Genomic DNA, 22,232 nt, shown 5'->3' on the forward strand with positions numbered 1-22,232 from the left:
GGAGGGAGTTAACTGCACTGATACTGGAATACTGGTGTATAAAACTAGTATTATACAAGCATTACATTGGCGAGCTATCTGTATGGAGAAATTGTTTGGTAAACCAGATTTCAGATGTTGACCTTATCATGTAGCTGAAGTATGAGACGTCTCGTGAGACGGTAGGTTCCGACTAGAGCGCCGCGCTAAGGTACTATCCATAGGCGCCGCCACAAATACGTAACTCAATAGGATCGAACGGATAGCACAAAAATTAACAAAACAAACAAATTATATGCAAACCACAACATTTTATAATTATTCCAAATAGTTTATTTACTATAATAGAAAAAAACAAAATTAAAAAAAAAAGAATTGATTAGAAACAAAGAGGTAACATAACTTTTAGAGAAATAGTAAAAAAAATTTAAAATAAGTAAAAATTTGTACCAAAGTTTAATCAAATGTTAGAACATATTAATTTCTATATTAATAAAAATCGTTTCTTATTAAATTAAAAAAAAAAATTATTTTAATTTAATAATCTGAAAAATTTAAATTTAAAATTTAATTCAAACTAATTATAGAAAATGTTAGGTAATTTTATTATTTAAAATAGTTTCTCATAACAATAGAAATAAGAAACAATTTTTCATTTTTAAAAATCGGTCGGGGAGAAGGGAGAAAAATTAATTTTTCGGCCTTCGCGCAAAGAAAACGGAAAAATATATAAGTTTGGCGGTAAAATAAAAGTAATTGTAGAAAAATGTTAACTAATTTTATTTTTAAAAATAATTTCTTATAACAATAGTAATAAGAAACAATTTCTTATTTTCAAAAATCGGTCAGGGAGAAGGTGGAAAAATTAATTTTTCGGCCTTCGCGCAAAGAAAATGGAAAAATATATAAGTTTGGCGGTAAAATAAAAGTAATTGTAGAAAAATGTTAACTAATTTTATTTTTAAAAATAATTTCTCATAACAATAGAAATAAGAAACAATTTTTCGTTTTTAAAAATCGGTCGGGGAGAAGGGAGAAAAATTAATTTTTCGGCCTTCGCGCAAAGAAAATGGAAAAATATATAAGTTTGGCGGTAAAATAAAATTAATTGTAGAAAAATGTTAAGTAATATTATTTTTAAAAATAATTTCTTATAACAATAGAAATAAGAAACAATTTTTTATTTTTAAAAATCGGTCGGGGAGAAGGGGGAAAAATTAATTTTTCGGCCTTCGCGCAAAGAAAATGGAAAAATATATAAGTTTGGCGGTAAAATAAAATTAATTGTAGAAAAATGTTAAGTAATTTTATTTTTAAAAATAGTTTCTCATAACAATAGAAATAAGAAACAATTTTTCGTTTTTAAAAATCGGTCGGGGAGAAGGGGGAAAAATTAATTTTTCGGCCTTCGCGCAGAAAATAATGGAAAAAAATATAAGTTTGGCGGTAAAATAAAATTAATTGTAGAAAAATGTTAACTAATTTTATTTTTAAAAATAATTTCTTATAACAATAGTAATAAGAAACAATTTCTTACCCAGGCGGAAATTTCCAACCGGCGCGGATCCTAGCCCGTACTGACGCCGGTGTAACTGTACTGGCTCGGAACCGCCTGCCAACCGAATGTGAACGGGCATTCTACCGAATAGTGACTAGGCCAGGAGCGCGCTGGCAACCGGCTCGGAACTGGCATTCTACCGCCCGCTGACCGGCCGGGAGAAGCCGTTCCGTGTATAATTCAACCGGCTGGGACCTGGCACTCTACCGACCGCGGATTTTTCATTTAATAGCCAGCCGAGCGCTGGCATTCTACCGACTGACAACCGGATCGGATCCAAATGATAATTTCAACAAATATCAATAAAAAAAATAATAATTAATTGCAAAAGATAAATACTGATGACAATTCATTGACAGTTCACTTTACACATTTTTTTTATTTTTTTATACACTTAAACGTAATTTGTTATTACATACACATTTGAAAAATCCTAACGCTTGGAGGTACGAACCTACGCCTAACCGAATATTTACGCACCGAAATCTCGCACGCTAACCACTATGCTACGCTCGCATGGGACTCTCAAATCTTAAATACTCTCAAGTGTCACAAGCTGAAATAAAACTTGTCGAATAACTACGCGTCAATGCTACAGCTATATTTTTATTATTATTTAATATATTAAATAATTGTATCTCAATATAATAATATTGAACATAATAATATTAATAATTTTAATTAATATCACAATAATAATAAATTTATTATTATTGAGATATTATTAATTAACATTAATATTATTGAGAATTAATAATAAATTATTAACATGAATATTGATATTTATTAATATTAATAATTTATTATTAATTCTCAATAATATTAATTAATAATATCTCAATAATAATAAATTTATATTAATAGTATAAATTTATTTATAATAATTATAAACTATAAGTGCACAACAAATTTTTTTAATTGCTTAATTTTGAAAAAACTCTTAATAAATAATTACTTAATATTTTGATTAAATTCATTTATTAATTAATCATTATTTTCTAAAATAATGCAATTAATTATTGTAATAATTATTTAGTTATGACACATTTATTGAAAATAAATTTATAATGTGATTTATAATGTGACAATAAATGACGACATCCGCAGTCGGATCCGGCCCAGCACCGAGCCAGTACAGACTAAACATATCCGTTATTCTTCCGACGCCGCAGAAGAATAAGATCCGCCGGCGGAAGAAATCCAGTACCGAGCCAGTACTGACAATAGTGGGAAGACGGTTCCGACAGTCGGAGCATAATCTGTACCGCGCCGGTTGCTTTTTCAGATCCGAATCGGTACAGACCGTCGGTACTTGCGGTCTGTACGGGCGCGGATCCCAGCCGGTTGTAAATTCCGACATTCGTCCGACTTTTCCGCCTGGGTATTTTCAAAAATCGGTCAGGGAGAAGGTGGAAAAATTAATTTTTCGGCCTTCGCGCAAAGAAAATGGAAAAATATATAAGTTTGGCGGTAAAATAAAAGTAATTGTAGAAAAATGTTAAGTAATTTTATTATTGAAAATAGTTTCTCATAACAATAGAAATAAGAAACAATTTTTTATTTTTAAAAATCGGTCGGGGAGAAGGGGGAAAAATTAATTTTTCGGACTCCGCGCAGAAAATAATTGAAAAAAATATAAGTTGGGCGGTAAAATAAAATTAATTGTAGAAAAATGTTAAGTAATTTTATTTTTAAAAATAATTTCTTATAACAATAGAAATAAGAAACAATTTTTCGTTTTTAAAAATCGGTCTGGGAGAAGAGGGAAAAATTAATTTTTTGGACTCCGCGCAGAAAATAATGGAAAAAACAGAAAAAATTTTGACGGTAAAATTTTCCGTCCTTAAGGGGATGTCAAAGTCGATTGGATTTTTGCATTGAGCTTCAATGGGAAAATCGCATCGACTTTGACATCCCCTTAAGACACAAATGTTGGTAAGAAATATAAGTTTGATACAATATTTAATATCTTTAGGTGATATGTATTTTCGTAATAGAATAGAAATAAATAACAGTATTGGTAATGTTTAAGGCAATTAGTAGAAATTGGGAGAAGTGTCAGTTGTTTGGAATAATTTACAGAAGTACGGGAAAATTACAAGGAATAAGACAGAATTAATAAAAAAAATTGAAATTTTATTGGTTATAATTTTATACTTTTAGCTTACACAAGTTTTTAACATTTTATTAGATTATGGTATTAGATACTGATGGATTATTTCTTTAAATTATTATTGTAAATCCCTCATTGAATATGCTGCTTGTTGTAGATAATGTTCTTCCTTCACACTTTCTCCAGACTTAGGACTGGCTGTGGTCTCGAAACGTAATATTATCAGCTGCTCCATTCCTTTTTATTATTTATCTGCTTGTTGTCACTGTAAACAATTTAAAATTTTTCTAATAAATCGTTAAAGATAATGGTTTTTGGTAGATTCTTCTATATATAATTGACTGGTAGGATCGAGGATACAACGCTACGTTTAATCACACTCGCTAATAACAGTCAGACATAGCACAGAACGGCCAAAAGACGGTGACTGTAATTTGGATTTTTTTAGCATTTGTAATCATGCGAAGTGTCGAGTCTTCGATTCAGCCAATCAATATTTTATTCGAAGTTTGATCTGCAAATACCGCTATCTTACATGAATCTTTCCTATTACGTTTTCGCGGCGGCACAGGTGTGTTTAAAGAATTTTCTTTATTAAAATAGTTTTTACATACATTTTTACATAATTACATAAATTTACATATTTACACAAAGGATAAATCTATTTCTAAAATTAAATAGAGTCTATGAAATGATATTTTTAAAATAATAAAATTTATATTAAATTATATGTAGATTTCGTTAGCTATTGTTTTATTGTTCTAACTAGAAAATAGGCAGCGGTTAATCATTATAGGCACTGAAATAAGTATAATCTGTAGAAGTTTCTATGCATATATAAAAAAAGTTTATGATGAAGAAAGAAAAAGATAGTAGGTATGTAATATTTATTATGAAATAAATATTTAAAAAATTTGAATTTTTCTGTCGGTGAAATTTAATGTCATATCAAATAATCATAAATATGAATTAGTCAAAGTTGACTTAGAAAATAGTACTGATTTCTTTATAACATTTGCTACTTAGCAATTTTTTTGACTTATTCTCAATCAAAAACAAACAATTTTTAGTAGTATACTACTTATTCCTTTGTTAAGATCTCTAATAAAGTTAAATTGTGTTATTTAAAATACTAGGCTATACAAACGATATAGAGATTTCCTTCTATAAAACGTTACTTTTTGTTTAAGAATTCGTCAAAACGCTTACTAATACAATTAGAATAAAAACGCATTTTATTTAATTAGTCAGGAGTGACTAATTTAGATTTATAAAAAGATATAAACATTTAGTAAAATCGTACTTGATGATGCATAACTATTTTTTAATTACATTGTTTGTAAGGTAAAGTCAATTTATGAACAAATGAAGACAAAAATAATTAAAAGTTTAATTTATATTATTAAGCTAATTAAAAATCAATAACTGTAGTCAAAGTTCGTATTTCAATGCTTGTGGAAAAAGTATTCGATTTGCATTTTCTATTAATTAATATGTCTGTTAAATTGTCTATAGGATAACGCATCCAACTTCGTGGACGTTGGCTGCAAAGTCCGCACTTCATTTCAACAGAGCTATCTTCCCATTCTGATATATTCTTTTTCTTTCCAGGAATACAAGAAACATGCGAAAAGCTGCGACAAAAAGTACACATGACAAGGTCGTTAGGCTCTTCATCATTCACTATAAAACAGTAAATGCAAAAGGGTCTTATGTCATGTGAATTTTTTAACAGAATTTCTGCCACATGATTCCTGTAAGAATTAGCATTCCAGTTAACATTCATTTCAATTCCTTTGGAAATATTTGCTATGTAATACATAACAAAAACTCCGCAGTTATATGAATCATCTTGAAAAGGGCGGTTTTTTTCCCATCTTACTATTTTCCAATTAATCTTTTTTAATTCATGAAATGAACTGTTTTGGGGAGAAGCTTGAAGGAATCGTTGAAGTGCTTCCTTAACTCGAATTTCTTCTTGAGCTGCAAGTTTCATTCTTTTTTTAGTAATTTTAATTGGATCAATAACATTGAGCGTTTCTTCATCTACATTCAAAATGAGCAAACGCTAATGTGCTTTGAATAAATAAGGACACAAAATCGTACCAGTTATTGGTAATTCTGTGGAATACAAATATTCATTTTATTTAGCATATCGAATACTTCTGCCACTAAATATGAAACTAGTTCCGTAAGTCGTGAAGTAACTGTAGTTCTTAACGTCCTGCATCATCGTAATCGAAAAAGAGTCTATACCCAGGTGCGAAAAGTTGGTCGGGCCATGGTCGCGCCGACCAAGTGGATAGTCGTGCCGACCTTGGCAACCAAAGGTCGGCCGAACTAGCGAATTGTAACACCCGCCGTCCAGTGGCTGACATGGTCGTGCCGACTATGGTTGCCAAAGTCGGGCCGACCAGGGGTGCCAAAGCTTTGCCGACCATGAGAAAGAAGGTCGGATTCACTTTGGCAACCTTGGTCGTGCCGACCTTGGCTGCCAAAGTCGGACCGACCAGGGGTGCCAAAGTTTTGCCAACCATGTGAAAGAATGTCGGCTTGACTTTGGCAACCATGGTCGTGCCGACCTTGGCAGCCAAAGGTCGGCCGAACTAGCGAATTGTAACACCCGCCGTCCAGTGGCTGACATGGTCGTGCCGACTATGGTTGCCAAAGTCGGGCCGACCAGGGGTGCCAAAGCTTTGCCGACCATGAGAAAGAAGGTCGGATTCACTTTGGCAACCATGGTCGTGCCGACCTTGGCAGCCAAAGGTCGGCCGAACTAGCGAATTGTAACACCCGCCGTCCAGTGGCTGACATGGTCGGGCCGACTATGGCTGCCAAAGTCGGACCGACCAGGGGTGCCAAAGCTTTGCCGACCATGAGAAAGAAGGTCGGATTCACTTTGGCAACCTTGGTCGTGCCGACCTTGGCAGCCAAAAGTCGGCCGACCGATTGCAAAAAATTATTAATTATTAATTATTATTATTCATTATTTATTTGTTTATTGTATACATCTTAACACTAAACGCAATCTTACACATAAATACAAATTAAAATTTCTAACGCTCGCAGGAATCGAACTCACAACCTAACGCACCGAAGTCTAACACGCTAACCATTACGCTACGCTTACATGAAAGCCTAAGAACAAAAATGATTTTATAAGCTGCAACTTCAAACCGACCGTCGGCCCGACTCAGGCCAGAGTCGGCCCGACCAACTAAAATTAGGTTCTTTAAACTCTGGTTGCCATAGTTTTACCGACCATCGGCCCGACTCAGGCCAAAGTCGGCCCGACCAAGTGAAATTAGGTTTTTTGCACTCTGGCTGCCATAGTTTTACCGACCGTCGGCCCGACTCAGGCCAGAGTCGGCCCGACCAATTGAAATTAGGTTTTTTAAACTCTGGCTGCCATAGTTTAACCCACCATCGGCCCGACTCAGGCCAGAGTCGGCCCGACCAACTAAAATTAGGTTCTCTAAACTCTGGCTGCCATAGTTTTACCGACCGTCGGCCCGACTCAGGCCAGAGTCGGCCCGACCAAGTGAAATTAGGTTCTCTAAACTCTGGCTGCCATAGTTTTACCGACCGTCGGCCCGACTCAGGCCAGAGTCGGCCCGACCAATTGAAATTAGGTTTTTTAAACTCTGGCTGCCATAGTTTAACCCACCATCGGCCCGACTCAGGCCAAAGTCGGCCCGACCAACAGAAATTAACCTTTTTAAACTCTGGCTGCCATACTTTAGCCGACCATCGGCCCGACTCAGGCCAGAGTCGGCCCGACCAACTAAAATTAGGTTCTCTAAACTCTGGCTGCCATAGTTTTACCGACCGTCGGCCCGACTCAGGCCAAAGTCGGCCCGACCAACAGAAATTAACCTTTTTAAACTCTGGCTGCCATACTTTAGCCGACCATCGGCCCGACTCAGGCCAGAGTCGGCCCGACCAACTAAAATTAGGTTCTCTAAACTCTGGCTGCCATAGTTTTACCGACCGTCGGCCCGACTCAGGCCAGAGTCGGCCCGACCAAGTGAAATTAGGTTTTTTGCACTCTGGCTGCCATAGTTTTACCGACCGTCGGCCCGACTCAGGCCAGAGTCGGCCCGACCAATTGAAATTAGGTTTTTTAAACTCTGGCTGCCATAGTTTAACCCACCATCGGCCCGACTCAGGCCAAAGTCGGCCCGACCAACAGAAATTAACCTTTTTAAACTCTGGCTGCCATACTTTAGCCGACCATCGGCCCGACTCAGGCCAGAGTCGGCCCGACCAACTAAAATTAGGTTCTCTAAACTCTGGCTGCCATAGTTTTACCGACCGTCGGCCCGACTCAGGCCAAAGTCGGCCCGACCAACAGAAATTAACCTTTTTAAACTCTGGCTGCCATACTTTAGCCGACCATCGGCCCGACTCAGGCCAGAGTCGGCCCGACCAACTAAAATTAGGTTCTCTAAACTCTGGCTGCCATAGTTTTACCGACCATCGGCCCGACTGAGGCCAGAGTCAGCCCGACCAACTAAAATTAGGTTCTCTAAACTTTGGCACCCATAGTCGGCCCAAACTTGGGTGGAAACAGTAACCAAAGTCGGCCCGACTTTGGCTGCCGACCTATTGGCAGCCATAGATGGGCCGACCTGCGCCCGACCTTCCAACTCTGGCGGCCGACCAAAATTCGCACCTGGGTAACGTCTCCATCTATCCACGCGTTGCCTTTCAAAGTTTGGTATTGCTTTAGATACAAATGAATATCATATGCATGCGGTAAAACCGTAATGGATTCTGATGGCTTGTAGCATCCAAATGTTATTTCTCTATCTACTTTTGCATCTAAATAATAAGGAATATCAGGAAATAATCCATTACCGATTTCCATTTCATGCATAGAATTTTCACTTTGATCAAAAATAGAATTTCCCGTATTTGACCATGTTTCTGAAACTGTTTTTTTTACAATGGAAACGATAGATTCTTGTTTCATTAATTTATGATCGAAGAATTCATCGTTTTTTACATTCATGTTTAATGGTAAGTTATTTGATTCCATTTCTTCATTTACAAAATTCATTTTCAAGTCTTTTACTGGTAATTAATCCGGAATATTCTTTTTTTGATCTTTAAACTTTCTGTAAGAAGGTTCAGGTTTTTTCGGTTTGCGAGATCTCTTTTTCTTTAGTACGACATTACTCCTACTGTTAAATTTGAACTGATCAAAGTAATTATTTCTTCTTCGCGGTTTAATTGATTTTTTCTTTTTGCACCAAGATTCATTTCCTAAAGGATTTAGTGGTTCCGGAATTAAACTATCATTCGTATCTGAATCCTTTATACCCTCAGGATACAAAGGTTTCGGCACTTTATGACTAATAAGTTGTGTGTTCTGTTTTTCCCGTTTTATTAATTGTTTAACTTGTTTTTTCGTTTTTCTTATAAAACGCGCCATTGAAAGATATGTCTGTCCTTTTAAAAGTACTTCTTTCGTTACCCGAAAAAATGATTCTACATATGCATTACTTAATCTCGAAGCATTAGGTAATACATTTTTAATGATAATACCTGACCACATACATACAAAAGGCATAAAGTGCCGAGTTATACGTTCTGCTAACAGGGGATTATACATTTCATTAGAAACTTCTTCATTTCTACTAATTTCACGCATATGTGATTGAACTCTTTCCTCTATTTGATGGTAACGGTGATAAAAAGGAGAATTTATGGCAACGTCATCAGACGTTTCCTTAAAATTAAATGTTTTGATATCTTCTTCAGTGGGATGATCAAATTTACATTCGTTAAATCTTGCAAACTTGTCTATTTCACAAGAGGCAGTCATTTCCTCTGGAGATAACAATACTGTTAATAAACTTTCAAAAATTCGATCTAAATCTTCAATTGTTTTACATGTTACCATTAACCCCATAAAATTCATTACTATATCACGACCCAAAAACCCCGGAAAATGTTCATCTATAAGTCTCGCGACACGTTTCATGAAATGAGCACAACAAGTTTGCACGATAACGAGTTTCATTGGAAAGGGAATGTTTAAAGTTGCGCACTTATAACATATTTTTAAATAATTGTAAATATCGGTATCATTCCATTCTGACATTAAACTGTGTATATATGCCCATGTCCAATCAACGACAACAACTGCAAATGTAGGCCAATTATATCCTTCAAGTTCAACAAAAGCTCTATAGTGTTTCAAGAAAGTACTCATGGTCACTGTATCATGTTTAGACGATACCATTTCCGCTAATGGTATTACCGAATTGTCAAATTTAGCTACGAGTGCATAATACAATATTGATTTTAAATCATAATCTAAGGGACTTCGAACTGTACTACCAGTTGCATCATAATGTAATACTATCACTTTTCCTGGCTGTACAAGATGCAATTGTTGTCGCGTGTACATATGAGCATTTAAGGGATCGCTAACAGATCTTAGGTAAGGATCATTTTCTTCTGAATCTTTTTTTCGCTGCTGCATTAAATCTGACATATCATTAGATTGTAAAGTCAAGTCATATTTACAATTTTCATCTGAACTTGCTTTCTGGTAAGTAGGAAGCATTTTCAGATGCTGCATATTTCCATCTGCAGAAAATTCTTCGTTAGTATTTTCAGAAATATTTAATTGAAAATTGCGCGGTGATTGAAACTCAAGTTTAGATTTAACTTCAAGACGTTCTTTTCCTGCTAATGGATAGAATAATTTAGGACCATTATGAATTACTTCTTTACTTTTTGTGCTATATAAAAAAACAAAATCGTGTCGCAAAGGAATATCCATTTTAAATTTTTGTCCGTGGGAATTATATCTACATTTCGCGTACAAAACATAACTTTCTTTATTTTTTCTAAAACCATAAAAACGTAAAACGCAAGTTATTTTGCAAATTATAAGTAATGCATCTTTTAAACAATAACGAACTAAATTTTTATCAACTTCTCCATTTTCATCGTAAATTGAAGTATTTAATCTAAACTGACCGCGGTCTTCACAAAATCTTGCTTTCATCTTATTTGACATTGAAGGACGTTTAATTTCTGTATTGTTAAGATGATCGTGTTCTTGCATTTCAACATCAGATTCAGAAGAATCGTCACTGTCATATTCGTCAGAGTCGGTTCTAGTGTCAATATCATCTGTAGAATACTCAAAAACATTGTCCTTTAAACTTGAATCAATGTTACATTTTTCTGATTCTCCCCCAGTAGATAAATGTAACTTTGATTCAAGTAATTCATCTTTAATCAAATTTTTATTTTTCGAACAAAAAATTGAATATGGCTTTTTGTTTTTAACATCAAGTGAAAATGTAGAAGTAGATGATGAAATATGACTTGACTTTTCATTAAAAGTAGTATCATTAATATTATTCTGATAATGTACCTTAATTAATTTAGAGTTGTTAAGAGTAGGACTGCTTATACTAATTGCTTCTGCTGCATGTTGATCCATTTGGTTGGGTTCCTCGTCAGAATGGTTGGTTTCCTCATCAGTATGGTTGGGTTCCTCTTTAATGTGATTGGACTCCTCATTAGTATGGTTGGGTTCCTCTTTAATGTGATTGGACTCCTCATCAATATGGTTGGTTTCCTCATCAGTTTGGTTGGGTTCCTCGTCAGTATGGTTGGTTTCCTCATCAGTTTGGTTGGGTTCCTCGTCAGTATGGTTGGTTTCCTCATCAATATGGTTTGGTTCCTCTTTAATATGATTGGACTCCTCATCAAAGTGGTTGGGTTCCTTATCCGTTTGGCTGTCTTCCACATCCATCTTATTGGTGGTTTCTTGATCGATATGGTTAGGTTTCTCATTAATATGATTGGACTCGTCATCAGTTTGGCTGTCTTCCACATCCATCTTATTGTCTTCGTCATCCTTCTGTTGTAAATGTGTTGGCTTCTTTTCTTGCAATAATTCCTTAACCAAGTTACGAATATTTCCAGTATTTTTATTCCAAGCTCTGAGAAACATCATCCTTGTGGAATTTTTATCTGACTTTTTCAAATCATGGCATACCTGAAAACAGAGTTAAGTATAATGTCCTATATAACAATTTATTGAAATAATAATGCGCTAAAAAATTATTAAAATATTACAAACAGGCAAAGAACTAATACACCATTTTAAAGTATAAGTTCAGTAAAGAAAATTATCCAATATAACCCTTTTCATAGACCTTTTCATTGTAATTCATTTTCTTGTGTGCAGACGCTAAAAGTTTTAGCAATAACTAAAAAGGGAGCGTTTACAAATGATGTCACGTTTTTGAGGGTACGGGGGGGGTCTCTGCTAAACGTGACACAATGTATTTTTATATGTGAAATTGAATGAAATTGAATGACAGGGGGGAGGGGTCTAAAATCCCGAAAAATTGCGTGACATCATTTGTGAACGCTCCCAAAAGCAAAACTAACAGATGATATTCCAGAAATTTCATTTGACATAAAACATTACAGAAAAATCTTTTAAAACAAAAAGTTCAGTAGACATAAACTTGTTAACAGAAATCATTTAGCGTTATTTTTAAACGTAACTAATAAGATTTTATCAAGAAAATTATTGTACTAGGACAGGGAGCGTTCACAAATAATGTCACGCAATTTTTCTGAATTTCAGGCACCCCTGTCACGAAATTTTATGCAATTTCACATGTAAAAATACATTGTGTCACGTTTAGTAAAGACCCCCCCCTCCCCCAAAAAACATGACATTATTTGTGAACGCTCCCACAGTTTAAAATTCGTATCTATTTTATATGTCAAATGAGTAATGAGAGTGTTAAATGAGTTAGATTTATATCGATTTAAATATCCGTGTAGTAAACGAAGTCCAGTTCTGACCTAGTGTTGGAACAGTATGTTTTTAATTATATTCTATATACTCTAATCAGTGAAAATGCACTGGACGAAGTGTGTGGCTTGACGTGAAGTAAACCTGAGACCTAGAGTGGGGGAGTTAAACTGTCTCTCTCTCTCTCTAACTGAGCTCCACTCTTGACAGAAGCTTACTTTACGTCACGCTACACAAGTAAGCGGCCTGGTGAAAACTCGTTCATATACACTGAGAAAAAGTTCTGGTTGGAATTACCAGAAAACCTGTTTTTAACTAAAATTTCGTGTTAAGTGATAAGTGTCGCGCACTGAAAAAAAATTTAATTAATTCAAATAACCGATTAATTGACTATTATCAAATAAATATGTACTTGAATCAAATAATATTTATTGGAGTCAATTAAATGGTATTTGAACCAACAATTTCAGTACTTGAAGCAAATACCATTTAATTGACTCCAATAAATATTATTTGATTCAATTAAATATTTAATTGATAATATTCAATTAATCGGTTGTTTGAATCAAATAAATTTTTTTTCCAGTGTGTTGAATATATCCTAACCACTCTCTAAATATGAATTAGTAAAAATGTTTACTAATTCGAATTAGTGACTGACTTTTTGCTTTTGAATTAGTAAATTTTGCTAACAAATAGTAATTTCTACTAATTTAATAGTAAAATTTACTAATTTAAGATCAAAAAGTCAGTCACCAATTCAAATTAGTAAAAATTTTTACTAATTCAAATTTAGAGAGCTGAACCTTTTTTTCAGTTGGAGCTGTAAAGAGGAAAATGGGCCTGCGACATACTATACTGAGGTATATTCTTTTCTCTCATTTTTAATGTACGCAGGCGCAGAACGCGTCATAACAGTGATACATAAAAGGACTGAGAGAGAAAAAGATACCTGAATAGTCTATCTCTAGGGTCGTTTTAAGCAGTGAAGCGCCTGTTCCAGTAGTACTTATATTATATTTCAGTGTATCATGCACAGATGGAGAGGGTAAAGATGAAATTGTTTCCGTAAAAAATATAATTTTAGAATTAATTGTAGATCCTATTACGGTACCAAAATTTGAGAAACTTCAATTTAAATTTTAAACAACACATCTCCTTTTGTTGAAAGTAAAAAATTGAAATCCACTAAATTTTTGTGCGGCAAAGGGTTATGCAATTTTTACCAAACCGGTACAAAGGAACATTTACTAAACATTTGAAGTTTGTATCATCAAAATTGATTTTTTACGAGTATAAAAGTAAGAAAAATAACCTAAAAAATTAAAAATTTTGATTCTTTTTATGCATACACTTATTCAGGGTGGCCACATGTCAGTAAAGTCAGGGAAATGTCAGGAAAAATTTTTTTGTCAGGGCAATTAAAGAAGGTAAATGTCAGGAAAAAAAATTTTTTGGCAGTTAAGTCAGGGAAATGTCAGGGAAAAAAATATTTTGTCAGGGAAATGTGAGGAAAAAAATTTTTTGTCAGTAAAGTCAGGGAAATGTCAGGAAAAATTTTTTTGTCAGGGCAATTAAAGAAGAAGGGAAATGTCAGGAAAAAAAATTTTTTGGCAGTAAAGTCACACTGAAAAAAAAATTCGGCAGAATGTGCTTTTTACTCAGGCAATTTTTGCCTAAGAACAAAAGCAATACACGTAAAGGCAATTGTTTCTTTTAAAAAAAGGCAATTTTTGCTTTTAAAAAAGGCAAAAATTTTAACTAAGGCAATTTTTACCCTTTTTAAAGGGAAAAATTGCCTTTTTTAAAAGAAACAATTGCTTTACGTGTATTGCTTTTGTTCTTAGGCAAAAATTGCCTGAGTAAAAAGCACATTCTACCGAATTTTTTTTTCAGTGCAGGGAAATGTCAGAAAAAATTTTTTTTTAAGAGCAATTAAAGAAATTAAGACGGTCATGCAATACATTTTTTTCTCTAGACAAAAAAATTTTTGTCAGGGAAATTCGTTGTTATGTCAGTAAAATGTCAGGGAAAATAATAAAGTCAATCTTGCGGCCACCCTGTTATTCTGTTTATAACATGAAAATTTTATTATTATATGAACGAGTTTTTACCGGGCAGCTTACTTGTGTGGCGTGAAGAAAAGTAAGCTTCTGACTAGAGTGGGTGCAGTGAGAGTGAGAGAGACAGTTGACCTCCCCACTCAAGCCCTCAAGTCGGTTCTACAATGGACGCGTTCGTATGGAACGTGAACGCGACGTGCTGACGTGCCCATTGTAGAACCGACTTGAATAGCATGGGTGACGTCAGCACGGCACGTCAGACGTCCACGACCGACGTGCCCATTGTAGAACCGACTTCAGGACTACTCTACGCCACACAGGTAAGCCACCCGGTGAAAACTCGAATATCACAAAAATGAATAGTTTTAGTTTTCAGATAATTAAAAATATATCATAAATGACTTGAAAACTTTCCTAAACGTAACCCATAATTTTGTTGTTGCATTAGACAAGTTTGCCTCAACATTACATGGGAACAGGGCGACAGAATTGCTTGGAAATATTACCATGCAATACTGAAATAATATTGAACTGAAATTGTATAAGGAGAAAAATACACTACTCTCAGCAGTTCCACATGAAGGCAAAATCGCAAGGACACTATGACAGTTCAGCCCCCACCATTCTATCTAACACTTATGTCGCCTTCCCCTTGTGACGTAACAAGAGGAGAGTACATTGAGTAGATAGGATGGTAGGGGGTACAACGATCGTAGCGACTCTGCCTTTTTAACCTATCAATTGCGACTGAAAGGATAAAGTGGCTTATTTTTATTAAAACGAATTTCCATAATACAACATTTTATGTGACAGAATTTACATTACGATGAATATTAATTTATAGAAATTTTTATTGAACAAAATTTATTAAAACGCATTTTTAGTAGACATAAAAAATTAGAATGAATTCTTTTTTACTCTAAAGTTTTATTTATCCGAAACCTTATTTAATAAAAATTCATTTTGAGCTATTATCTATATTACACACTAGAAAAAATGATAATGTCAATATTGACACACAAGTATGGTTAGGATGCATAGCTGAAACAGCAATACTGTATTGCTGTTCTTAAAATACTGTATTGGTGTTCCCCACATACTTATTACTGTCTCTCAAATACATATAACTGTTCTACACTGCGTATGGCGGAAACAGCAATACTGCACGGAGAAAGAATATATATTAAATTTTGTTAATGTATTTTACAAATTGGGGAAAAAGTGCGACAAAGTGAAATTTTGGTATAAAAAATATTAAATTTTAAATAAACTTATATGAAATTTAGTATAATTATGTCAAATATCAAGAATATTTATTAAATTCTAATATAATTTTACTAAATTTGACATAAGTTCTTTTAAAATTTAATATTTTTTATACCAAAATTTCACTTTGTCGCACTTTTTCCCAATTTGTAAAATACTTTTACAAAATTTAATATATATTCTCTCTCTCCGTGTGAATGGCAGTTCCATATCCACCAATATAATATATGAAAATTGGCTATATTTATGGCAGTACCATAAATATATTTTTTCAGTGCATAAATTTTACTTTACTAGATTTTAATTGAACATAAGTCCTACTTAATACAATTTCTATTTTGCGTAATTTTCATAGTTTAGAAATTACATTTAAAAGAATTTTTTGACCGAATTGAGGCTTCGGATCGAAGAACACGATCGCCGCTCGGTTGGAAGGGATCATACTACTCAGGTAGCAGTGAGTGGCCCAAAGGCGCTCAATAGAGGTGTGCATTTAATCGACTCGATAACAGAAAATTCAAATCGGAAATAATTTGATTCGAACTAGTCAATTCGAAAATCGGCATTTCGAATTGCACAACTCGACTCGGTTAACTTTCGATTCGAATTGGCAGTTCGAATAGAATTTTGCACACCTCTAGCGCTCACTGCTACCTGTCTGGTATTATCCCTTTCGACCACCGCAGTCGAGTTCTTCGATTCGAGGCCTCAATTGTCATCTGGTTAAATGTTCACTTTACTAATATCTCAAACTTAGAAAAATATATTTAATAAAAATTTATTTTATGCGATAAAGCTCCATTATTGAGAAATATTGAGAATTCAAACAAAAATATTATATTAAATAATATTTCTAACAATAAAAATCCTGAAATAACAATTCGGCTAAGAAAAAATTCTTTCTAATTTTGTTATGTCTTTAAGAAATGATATAAATAACATTTTATTCAATAAAAACTTTTAGTAAATGAAAATTTTAAAAATTGTAAATTCTGTCAAAAAATTGGTTTACGAACCAATACATGGGTTGGGGACCAAGCGCTGGAGTGACGCTCACAGCGGGGGGTGCTGGACCTAAAGGAGTTTTCTTAATGGATTTTTTTTCAAAATAAAAATTTCTTAAATAATAATATTTTTAAGTTTCTTTAAAAATATTTGAATTCCTTATTTTTTAACGATTTCAAACATATATTGTTCGGCTTTAAAATATTAAAATTTAAGAAACTCGTATTTTAAAAATGTTTCTTAAATTTTAATATTTTGAAGTGGAACAATATATGTTTGAAATCGTTAAAAAATAAGGAATTCAAATATGATTAAAGAAACTTAAAAATATTATTATTTAAGAAATTTTTATTTTGAAAAAAAATCCATTAAGAAAACTCCTTTAGGTCCAGCGCCCCTCGCTGTGACCGTCTCTCCAGCGCTCGGTCCCCAACCTACAGACGCTTACTGTCCGCATGGTGGGGGAAGGCTACTTTCCCTCACGGGACGCAATCGATGGCTACCCCCGATAAAAATGTCAAAAAAGAAAACAAGGTAAAAATTAGGAGCCGGCGCCCTGCGGGGTAAGGCGACATTAACAAAAAATTGCCAATAAGTTGGCGTCACAGAAAATTTTTAGTTTAACAAATTAATTTAATAAATAAACCAATTGCAATGAAATTTTGGAAGAATTTTTAAATCGTTACATCTTCTTTCCATCTTAACCAAATTACTTAATTCTTTTTGGAAGAAATTCAGCATAAAAAAACGAAAACATTGTTTATATTATAATTACACAACAATTTTAGAAACAAAATAGTTATTAAATAATAATTGAATAACTTTTGAATACAAAGACGAAATAGAATGAGGCAAACACTAAAAAAATCTTTGCTGCGGTTTTTATAAGATTCCGAAATAAAAATTTTGTAATGAGAATGTCTTCGTATAATATTTTTGTTCACTTTTGTGCATAAACATTAGAAGTTTCTGATACTTGGATTGCAAATGTAGGTGCGCGCGCAGACCTATCTCTCTATTGTCCAATTAGTGAAAAATGACTGAAATTTCAATCATTTTTAACTGATCTTCAGTGAAATTTCAATAATTCATGTAGCGAGAATAGAGTCACTGAATCTCAATCAAATTTAATTTATATTCAGTTTTAGAGAGGAAGTTAGCAGCTGATTAGAAAGAGAGGTCTGCGCGCGCATCTAAAATTACACACCAAGTAACAGAAACTTCTAATGTTTATGCACAAAAAGTGAACAAAAATATTAATAATATTATACGAAGACATTCTCATTACAAAATTTTTATTTTGGAATTTTATTGAAACCGCAGCGAAGATTTTTCTAGTGTTTGCCTCATTCAATTTCGTCCTTGTGTTCAAAAGTTATTCAATTATTATTTAATAATTGTTTCTAAAATTTTTGTGTAAACATAATATAAACAATTTTTTTGTTTTTTTGAGCTAAATTTTTTCAAAAAAGAATTAAGTGATTTGGTTAAGATGGAATGAAGATATAATGATTTCAAAATTTTGACATCTCAAAAACTACACGGAGAAACTTTTAATACCAATAATTCTTAAAACTGGTGAGACATTTTAGTATGTTAGGTTAGATTCAAGGGAAAAACGACATAGGTTATAGAAATTGCTATTGAGACTATCAAAAACACTCATTCAGTATATATTTTACAGTTCTTCATAAGGAAACTAACGAAAATTAGTATGTTGTTTTAGAAAGAAAATAATAATTTTTGCAAAGTTGGGAAAGCCATGAATTAAAAAGAAACACAACAAATTAATTGTCTATAGATACTCATAGAGACGATAGTGATACTTGGATCTGATGGTAGATGGCATTAGTGTATGTCACTGTAACTGTAGGTAAATATATTTAACACGACGTAAGAACCTAACCTATATTATTAACGCACACACGCACACGCAAGTAAAGACACGACGATTGGTCACGGAAACCGAAAGATCGCACGATTCGTTAGAAGTACACAGCTGAATCGTCCTTATATATTAAACGAGTCGAAAAATATGTGCCTTCGAGAGAGAGCATTTTTTAAAATAACTTACTAATCAAATTATGTAAATAAGTAAAAGTCGTGAAAAAAATTATGTTATATTGAGGAACAGTTCTTGAATTTAATTTGGCATGAGGAGACATTCACGTTTATTAATAAAAGGTTTTTTTCTTTCATACACGTGTGAATTTCAACTTCGAAAACATTAGGGTTAGTTCGCAACGTCAGGTGATGGACTCGGTGATGCTCGGGCGAAATCGGTTAAGTCCGCCCGCAGTCCTTCCAAAATTGGTATGCTACGTTAGAATGTCTGTTATATATTCTATCTATATGTGGAAAAAAGGTTAGAATTACCGTATTATTTCACAAACAAAAACTAGCATTTTATTCTTTTCTAAAGAAAAATAAGACTATTTCTAATGCAGATAGTAATTTTTGTACACCGAAGGTTGCTTAATATATAACGAACTTATCATATTTTCGTATTAATGTTGAAATTATTAGCACAACGCACGAAAAATCCTCACATTCTAACGTACTTTTAGAATAAACATAACCAAATATATTTAATATTATAAGAAAAAGTTTCTCCGTGTACTGAATATTTTGACGTAAAATATTTGGTGCAAATATTTCTTTTTGTGAGTAGATTAAAATTCCTAACTTTCATTGTAATTGGTTTATTTACTAATATTTAATACAAATTTCAGAAACAATTTTTTTCATTTTCAACAAATTATTTGGTAAAAGACGGAGAAATAATATAAAACTTTTTTCAATTGAAAATTTTACGTAAAATTAAAAAAAAAATTTTCAAAAGCTGATAAATCCATTTTTTTAAAAAAATTGAGATAAATATAAATTTAATATTTCAAAAACCTCACAAATCGACATATCACTGTTAAATGTAAGAAAGAAAATTTATTAACAACGAATTTTCAATTTCAAAACTTTTTGACATAACCAAGATGACTGATAATGTATATGTTTTTCATAAGAAAAAATTATCAAAACAATTAATTCACTTAATAATGATAATGTTTAATTAAAATCAGAACGTATTAAATATAAAAACATTGTTTTAAAAATAAAATAATACAAATTTTTTAATTTATAATTAAGTATAGTGGTTATGTGACAAAAGTCATTTGTTTCATTTTCTCGAAATAAGAAAATATAGATTTATCAAGTTTTGAAAACTAGCTCCTCATTTAATTTATTCAAAAGAATCTACTAATCTATTAAAACTGGCAAAATTAAATTGCAGAGGAACTTCGATTATCAAAACTCTCTACTATCTAAATTGTAAATAAATTGAACTGAACTTTTACTTTTTTTTTGTCATCGTAAACACAAATTTTTAATTTTTACGTCAATTGACAAATAATTTAATAACAATAATTTTTCTATGAATATAAACGAAAATAATTGCAATTTCTATTATCCAAGTTTTGGATTATCCGAATCAGGACCTGTCAGAATTATGATAATCAAAGTTCCACTGTACATTAAATATCAAAAATTAAAATATTAAAAAAATATTAAACACTTACTTTCTTAAATAAGGAGTCAGGTTTCCTGCTGGTGAATTGCACTTCCTCCACTGAAGTCACATGGTTCGCAATAACTCCACTTAATCGTTCGAAGCTCACATTCACCTTCCTCATTTTCACAAATTCACAAAATTCACCCGAACGTTCGTAATTTCAAAATTCCGAACGACCGCACGAAATGAGAATTCAAAAAGAATTGAAAAAAAATCAATACAGTAAATCAATTGGAAAAACATCCCCACTCATAATATTTAAAAAAAAATGGAGGGGATAAGAAAAAATTCCATAAAGGATCCACCCACCTTCGTTTTAATTGGCTAAAAGGCTTAAAAGAATGAAAATAGAGAAAGAATGAGTAGAAAATTAGGAAACGCCTTTTTTCATATTGTCCAGAATATGACTAAACTTTAAATAAAAACTTTTTTTAAATTTCTTGTAATTATTAAAATATTAAATTAAACTTATATTTTTATTCACTTTGTCTTCATCAGCACCAGAAAATCAATTTTCCCCCCTCTCCCCGACAGATTTTTGAAAATTAAAAATTGTTTCTTCTTTCTATTGGTATGAGAAACTATTTTCAATAATAAAATTACTTAACATTTTTCTAGAAATATTTTAATTTGACCGTGAGAATTATATTTTTTCCATTTTTTTTTGCGCGGAGGCCGAAAAATTAATTTTTCCCCTTTCTCCCCGACCGATTTTTAAAATTAAAAAATTGTTTCTTATTTCTATTGTTATAAGTAATAATTTTCAATAATAAAATTACTTAACATTTTTCTAGAAATATTTTAATTTTATCGTCAAAGTTATATTTTATTCAATTTTTTTTAAGCGAAGGCCGAAAAATTAATTTTTCAACCTTCTCCCCGATAGATTTTTAAAAACGAAAAATTGTTTCTTATTTCTATTGTTATAAGAAATTATTTTTAAAAGTAAAATTACTTAACATTTTTCTACAATTAATTTTATTTTACCGCCAAACTTATATTTTTTTCCATTATTTTCTGCGCGAAGGCCGAAAAATTAATTTTTCAACCTTCTCCCCGACCGATTTTTAAAAACGAAAAATTGTTTCTCATTTCTATTGTTATAAGAAATTATTTTGAATAATAAAATTACTTAACATTTTTCTAGAAATATTTTAATTTGACCGTCAAACTTATATTTTATTCCATTTTTTCTGCGCGGAGGCCGAAAACTTAATTTTTCCCACTTCTCCCCGACCGATTTTTAAAAATGGAAAATTGTTTCTTCTTTCTATTTTGATGAAAAAGTATTTTCAATAATAAAAGTACTTAATATTTTTCTGCAATTAATTTAATTTTACCGTCAATCCTATATTTTATTCCATTTTTTCTGAGCGGAGGCCGAAAAATTAATTTATCCCTCTTCTTCCCGACCGATTTTTAAAAATGAAAAATTGTTACTTCTTTCTATTGCTACAAGAAATAATTTTCAATAATAAAATTACTTAACATTTTTCAACAATTAATTTTATTTTACCGCCAAACTTATATTTTTTCCATTATTTTCTGCGCAAAGTCCGAAAAATTAATTTTTCCCTCTTCTCCCCGACCGTTTTTTAAAAATAAAAAATTGTTTCTTATTTCTATTGTTATGAGAAACTATTTTCAATAATAAAATTACTTAACATTTTCCTACAATTAATTTTATTTTACCGCCAAACTTATATTTTCTTCCATTTTCTTTGCGCGAAGGCCGAAAAATTAATTTTTCCCCCTTCTCCCCGACCGTTTTTTAAAAATAAAAAATTGTTTCTTATTTCTATTGTTATGAGAAACTATTTTCAATAATAAAATTACTTAACATTTTTCTACAATTAATTTTATTATACCGCCAAACT

The 22,232-nt window shown here is 32.4% G+C and overlaps 1 protein-coding gene across 1 annotated transcript; it reads right to left on the bottom strand.

Moving 5' to 3' along the window:
- Positions 1 to 3,677: 3,677 nt before the first annotated feature.
- Positions 3,678 to 11,919, bottom strand: LOC122505812 (RNA polymerase-associated protein LEO1-like). The gene is made up of 2 exons (XM_043617656.1): positions 11,050 to 11,919; positions 3,678 to 3,915 (listed from the first exon to the last, which is right to left on the bottom strand). Exons 1-2 carry the CDS (start codon positions 11,635 to 11,637, stop codon positions 3,913 to 3,915), a joined length of 591 nt encoding a protein of 196 aa, XP_043473591.1. The 5' UTR covers positions 11,638 to 11,919; the 3' UTR covers positions 3,678 to 3,912.
- Positions 11,920 to 22,232: the final 10,313 nt, after the last annotated feature.

Source organism: Leptopilina heterotoma, unplaced genomic scaffold, assembly GCF_015476425.1.
Source record: "Leptopilina heterotoma isolate Lh14 unplaced genomic scaffold, ASM1547642v1 Lhet_370, whole genome shotgun sequence".
NCBI lineage: Eukaryota > Metazoa > Arthropoda > Insecta > Hymenoptera > Figitidae > Leptopilina > Leptopilina heterotoma.

Excerpts from the sequence above, each read along its gene's own strand:
- LOC122505812 (XM_043617656.1), bottom strand. The coding sequence starts at position 11,637 with ATGATGTTTCTCAGAGCTTGGAATAAAAATACTGGAAATATTCGTAAC.